Source organism: Populus alba, chromosome 13, assembly GCF_005239225.2.
Source record: "Populus alba chromosome 13, ASM523922v2, whole genome shotgun sequence".
Taxonomy (NCBI): domain Eukaryota; kingdom Viridiplantae; phylum Streptophyta; class Magnoliopsida; order Malpighiales; family Salicaceae; genus Populus; species Populus alba.
Window position 1 is genome coordinate 10,450,303 of NC_133296.1, and position 6,955 is coordinate 10,457,257.

The 6,955-nt window shown below is 35.4% G+C and overlaps 1 protein-coding gene across 1 annotated transcript; it reads left to right on the forward strand.

Moving 5' to 3' along the window:
• The first annotated feature begins 2,966 nt into the window (after positions 1 to 2,966).
• LOC118034438 (2-methylpropanoate--CoA ligase CCL4) lies at positions 2,967 to 4,998 on the forward strand. Its single transcript, XM_035039728.2, has one exon. The coding sequence runs from the start codon at positions 3,132 to 3,134 to the stop codon at positions 4,785 to 4,787; it is 1,656 nt and encodes a 551-aa protein (XP_034895619.1). The 5' UTR covers positions 2,967 to 3,131; the 3' UTR covers positions 4,788 to 4,998.
• The last annotated feature ends 1,957 nt before the right edge of the window (positions 4,999 to 6,955 follow it).

The window sequence follows — 6,955 nt, forward strand, 5'->3', positions numbered from 1 at the left end:
AAAAATGATTCGACACAATCAGGTTTGTTGCCCATGTTGCAAGATCGTATATCTTAATACACATTTTTCTTTTAATTTTTTAATTTAGTCTTTCAATTATTTTTAATAGATTTTTTATATTTTTTTATCATAGATAATTCTTAATTTATTGTGATTATAATTTTTTTTTTTGTATTAAAAAACAAATTGCAAATACTTGCATATTAAGTTTTTTGCACTGTAAAGATTTTTTATCCAACTTGTGATGAAATGTTGACCGCATAACTTAGTGGTAACTACACGATGTTTAACTTACCTTTTTTATTATTATTGATCTATCAAAACAAAATGGAAAATGATTCTTGGATTTTGTTCCTTCGTGATTTTGTTATTTTATATTGGTGAGGGTGAAAGCATGATAACATAATCTATACGGTAGAGATGGTAATAAATATTCATAAGTCAGTTTTTTGGTATTGTCGCATGTGTTGCGGGCATTGCGACGATCGTTTTCCACTCTTATTTGTGGTGTCTATTTGACAAATATAGGGAAGACAAGGAATTCTTTGTCTTTTAATAGTAGAAAATAGAATGAGAGTCGTCACCTAGTATTTTTGATCACTAAGAACTCTAACTGGTCTCAGAGATCGGGTACGAGAATTGGTTGCGCAAAAAAAGATATTAGCACCCCAAATATGCCCTATCTAAGGTAAGCTATATTGTTTTACTGTTTGATATATGCTATGATTTTTATCATATTTAAATTGTTGGTTTTGTTTACGGTTTAAGAAAAGTCCTCCTCAGTAAGGAGATCCTTATCTTATTGAATAAAACCAAACTCTCCTAACATTAACAAAAAGAACTACATTTTTAATATCAGGAATACGTTTCACGTAAAAATTCGTAATCCCTAATACTAAAACAAAACAAAAATGTTTTTATTGGATTTTTTAAATATTGGCAAAGTTCTCCGTGACTTAATAAACCGATTATTAAAGCCAAAATGCATGCTAAATTTTTTTTTTGAATTTTTATTTGTTATATGAAAAATACGATATGAGTTTTTTTTGAGAAGACTTGACTGTATACATGAAAACAAAAACATTTTGTTTCAATGTTTTGACAAAAATCAGGTATTTTAATAGCGGATTTGTATCTTTACGGTATAAAAATACAAATCAATATTAAGCAAAATTCAATAGAAAAATACGCGGGGAAATCACAAATTTTTAAAAAATATCTTTTTGGATTGGGCCGGGTTTTGGGTTGGATCAGCATTATTCGGCTCATAAAATAGATTCACTCTCCACTATTCACAGACACTCTCCACTGTTCATTTTGCAGAACAATGGAGGTCATAGGGCCAAAGGAGAAGAAGGAGGAGGAGGAGGAGGAGGCTTACCTGGCGGTGGGGTGTTGTCGTTCATGGTGGCAGGAGATGCTTCCAGCGACGAAGAGAAAGAGACAAGAGAGATATTACAGTGCTTATCTTTTTCTCTGTCTGTCTTTTGTTTTTCGGCTTTTCCTTCTCTTCTGTGCTTCCTTTCTTTTGCCCTCTATTTCTGTGTTTTGTTTTCTGGCTATGACGGTTTTACTAGTAGCTCATGGTTTTGGTGGCAGTGGCAAACTGGGGAGAGCTACTTGGCCGGTGGTTCTTATTCCTTTATCAACATTTTCTTTATTTCTCCTTTGTTCGGTTTCTAATCTTCTCCTTCTATGTTTCTCTCTTCCTTTACTCTAAAAACTTCTCTTCTCTGTAATGTCGTCTTCCTTCTGCCCTTCATTTTCCTTCTCTCTGGTTTTCAAAAAAAATCTCTTGTTTCTTCAACCCATCCCTCACTTTCCCCCTCTGTTTCTGCTTCTTTCTCTTTTTTGTTCATCTCTGCAAACCTCCCTTGTTCTTCTGGTTCTTTCTTCTACTTTTTTTTTTCCAGTTCGTTCACTCCTCTCTCTGTTTTCGTTCTTCTCCCCTCTTTGTTCTCTCTATCCACCCCCCCATTTGGCTCCTCTCTTCTGTCGGTATTTATAGGAAAAATGGGGAAAGAGGTCTACTACCCCTATCCAATTATGGCACATGGGTAGGGGGTGGCCATTGGATAGCCGCCTCAGGGTTGACCGTAGGGCTTGTCCCCTTTGCATTTTCGTCTAGTTGTAGTGAGGGGCGTGGTTTTTGTCAGGGTTTGGGCAAGTGGGAGAAAAGGGAGAAAGCAGGAAAAAACAGGGGAATAAACCCGTTCTTCGCCTTCTTCTACGTGTGTAAGGAAGAAGGAGAACAATGTCGTTCAAAACGACACTGTTTCAGAGTTTTTTGTTTTTTTAGATTGGAAAAAAAAAATTTGAATTTCAGTAATAACCCAAAAATGAGTTATGAGAGGTATTATTTATACCCATATTTGAATTCCAAAACTATTATTTTTATAGGACTCATTACTCGATGGCTGCGAGTTTTGGATACAAGAACTTGATCACATTAGGTTTTTGAATATTTATTCGGTGTATCCATTACCGAACACACATCTAATATAGTTAATAGTTTTTTCCTCTTTGATTTTACATAAAAAAAAAAAATTTAGAAGTGTACAGTGTTAATAAAAATAACATGATTGTAATCATGTATTCCATTGTCATGTAGATATTTGCTACTAGCATCTTAGTGATTCTTAGTAATTCATTGATTTATTATTTTTTAATGACATAAATATAATAATTAATCATGTTATAAAAAACATGAAAAGATCTAAATTAAATAAATTATTTACACCTAAAAGTTTTGTCCTATATATGTGGTCCACTTAGGTTTTTATTTTATATATAAAAAAAACAATTTTATAGTGGAATTTCTCTTCCTAATAAATGAAATACAAATTCACGCGGCTTCGTTATATTATGTTATATGCAGACCGCAGGGGAAAAACGCACACAAAAGATCGTTCCTCAAACTGGAAATCATGTTTCCTATTTTTTTAGCAAAACTCCATCCACTGTCTTCCGTTTCCTATTTTTTAGGAAAACTCCATCCACTGTCTTATGTTTCATCAATGGAGCACTTGTATTTATACTCATGCTCCTAAAAAGAACATTATTAACGTAAGAACAAAGAAAAGAAAAAAAGGCCATCAAGTGCAAAACACGAACTCGAAAGAGCAGCAAAAATGGACGAACTAAAGCCAAGCCCGGTGAACTCGACTCCCCTCACACCAATAGCTTTCTTGGAAAGAGCAGCTGTTGCATACGCTGATTGCCCATCCATCATCTACAACGACACCACTTTTACGTGGTCTCAAACTAACCGTAGATGTCTCCAAGTAGCATCATCTCTATCATCCTACGGCATCAAGACTGGTCATGTGGTCTCCGTTCTGGCCCCCAACGTCCCTGCCACGTATGAGCTTCAGTTTGCCGTGCCCATGGCTGGTGCCATCCTCCACAACATCAACACACGTCTTGACGCACGAAATGTTTGCATACTCCTGCGTCACAGCGAGTCAAAGCTCGTTTTCGTTGATTACCTCTCACGTGAGCTCATCCTTGAAGCAGTGTCTTTGTTTCCTCCAAACACAAAACGCCCTACACTCGTCCTCATCACTGATGACGCGGACGCTGCTGCAGACCAATCATCATGTTCATCACTGACCGCTTATTTTAGCTGCTCTTATGAGGACATGGTGGAGAAAGGTGATCCTGGGTTCAAGTGGGTCCAGCCACAAAGTGAGTGGGACCCAGTTGTCCTAAACTACACGTCAGGGACTACCTCGTCTCCTAAAGGTGTGGTCCAATCTCATAGAGGTATTTTCATCGTGTCCGCTACAGCGTTAATTGATTGGGGAGTTCCAAAACATCCCGTATATTTGTGGGCGTTACCAATCTTTCATACCAATGGATGGAGCCATGTGTGGGGCATGGCAGCCGTTGGTGGGACCAACATCTGTCTCCGTAAAGTGGAAGCCCCCACAATCTACAATTTGATCGATAGACACGGTGTGACTCACATGAGTGGTGCTCCTGTGGTGTTAAACATCCTAACAAAATCTCCTGACGTTGAGCCCCTCAAGAACCCAATACACATTCTAACCGCTGGAGCTCCACCCCCAGCAGCCGTGATACTCAGGACTGAGTCACTGGGTTTTGTGGTGAGTCATGGGTACGGGTTAACTGAGACAGCAGGGCTTGTGGTGTCTTGTGCATGGAAACCAAAGTGGAATACATTTCCAGCAAGTGAGAGAGCTAGACTAAAAGCAAGACAAGGAGTTACCATGGCTGGGTTTACTGAGATGGACGTTGTGGATCCCAGAACAGGGGAGAGCATGAGACGAGATGGGGTTTCAGTTGGAGAAGTAGTTTTGAGAGGCGGGTGCTTAATGCTAGGTTATCTGAAGGATCCATTGGGTACGTCAAAATGCATGAAGGATGGCTGGTTTTACACGGGGGATGTGGGCATTATGCACCAAGATGGTTATTTAGAAATCAAAGATAGGTCAAAAGATGTGATCATTAGCGGTGGAGAGAATATTAGTAGCGTGGAGGTTGAGTCTGTGTTGTATACACATCCTGCTGTTCATGAGGCAGCTGTTGTGGGTCGACCTGATGAGTTTTGGGGGGAGACGCCATGTGCATTTGTGGACTTGAAAGATGGGTTGAACCAAAAACCTTGCGAAAAGGATATAATTGATTTTTGTAGGAAAAATATGCCTCACTTTATGGTGCCGAAGACTGTGGTGTTTAAAGATGAGCTTCCAAGGACATCAACCGGGAAGATTCAAAAGTTTGTGCTCAAGGAAATTGCTAAAGGTATGGGCCTTAAAAAGTAATTTTCGAAAGCAGAGTTGCATTGACCAAGTTGTGGTGACACCAACGCGGCTCTAGAAGCATTGATGATTTGGAGTTAGGATCATAGTACGATCGTAGTTATAATAATCGCGGTTACAATGAATTTTTGTGGGTGTTGTGTACTGAATACGGTTGTTATGCTTTCAGAAACTTCCTATATGTTGGAAGAATTTCTTCAATTCTATTGCTTTCATGTATTTCACCAAGCAAACATAATGTTTGTTGTTTTTAATGAATAAAATACACAATTCTAACAAAAAAAATTAATTAATTATAATATTAATGATCATATAACAAATAATTTAAGAATAACTATGGATTAGACTCCAACCTATAACGTATTTTAGTTATCAGTCATCAACAATATGAACTCTATTAAATATGGCTAGGTGTTTCTAGTAAATTATTAGTATTTATTTTTAATGAATCATTATTGAAAATTTGTAAGGAAAATATTTTTCATTCATGAAATTTAAAATTAATTTTGATATTGACTAATATAAAAACTTATCTAATTTTAATTATATTGAAGTCTGAATAACTATGACACTAAAAATCCACTTCATCTTTTTTTTTTCTATTCTAAATAAATTTTTGGATCATTCTTCCCTTGAAAAGCTGATATTTTTAGCTTATTGTACTCAAACCCTAACATAACTCAATATATGGTTCCGATACCTATAATTACACATATAACCAAAATTATTATCATATTTTTTCCCTATAAACTGACAATTTCGCTGTTGTTCAAAAACATTTTCCATGTCCCACTTACACATCTTCAAAATCAATAGCACTTATGTCTAAGTTATGTCCAATCTCGCAAAACTAGTCACAAGACATTTTAAAGCTAAATTTGAACATAACTTGATTCGTATCAGCCCTTGTCTTTCTTGATGTCTGAAGTAGGTTTGTTTGCTTTAGAGACAACACTCTTATTCTTCTAATCCTTCTTAAACATTCTAGAAGATTAAACTAGAAGAACTGGGTCTTTTTCCTTTTTAAGTGCTCCTTCAGCAATATTAAATATATTAAACAATTATGGCAATGTATTATCCAACTTGTTCATGTGATAATTTATAATGAATTGCGAAAAGTTTTGGTTTAATGACTGCAAAACCAAACGAGCACTTAACTCATGGTCCATGACAAAACCCAATTGGTTTAGTTTCTTAATATAGCCAATCATTTTCAAAACATAGGTGTTAACTAAATAACCCTCTAACAAATAATTCCTTTGAGGTCTCATATCTCTCAATCCTGCTAGCTTTATTAAATAATTCTTTGAGATGCATAATTGTAGTATGAACATCCATATTCTCATGATACTGAAGTTTAGGTGACATAGCGGCTAACATCACACATGCAGCTTGTTCGTCATCATCAAGATAATGTTGATGTTCATTCCTAACTTCTTCTTTAGCATCCTTAGCAAGGGCATTTGGGATTTGGTTTTTTAGAATCTACAACCTCTTTTCTTGTTTAGGAACAATTCTTATATTTCGATGTCAATTTAAAAAATTTGGTCCAAATAATTTGTTATCATGAAGTATGCTTCGTAAGGATGTATTACAACTTATTTAGATTTACCAACCTATTTATACAAAGATAAAGAGTATTAGTTTCATACATACATATTTAAATTTCAAATTTAGATAAGGTCTTTAATTCTAATTTAGTCTTCCTATTAATTTAGGAAATCTTGCATAAATTTTCCTAATGGGATAGGATTCCATTTAATTTATCCAACTTTGAGTGACTTAACACATTGAAATAAATTAAATTAGGTAGATAATATAGTTTATTAATCAAATCTGTATGTGACTTCTAAATCAGTTAGGTGATAATTCTTATCTAAACATATCTTATATGTTTCGCCTAACCCATGCCTCTAACCTCGTATGATCATGAGTGACTCATCCAAATCATATAGGTTAGTTAAGTAGAGCCTAATTTTATATCATTAAATATATTCAATTAATGGTAACCTTAAGTGACTCAGCAAGTTATCCACGAGTAAAACTCAAGTTTTATGCATATAAAATTGGAAGGCAACCATTCATGTTCTCAACATATACATAATATATTAATGAGGGATTTAGTATCATTTAATTAGGTTTTATACATAACATGGCATAATAGATATACG

Coding starts and splice junctions, on each gene's coding strand:
- LOC118034438 (XM_035039728.2), top strand. CDS start 3,132: ATGGACGAACTAAAGCCAAGCCCGGTGAACTCGACTCCCCTCACACCA.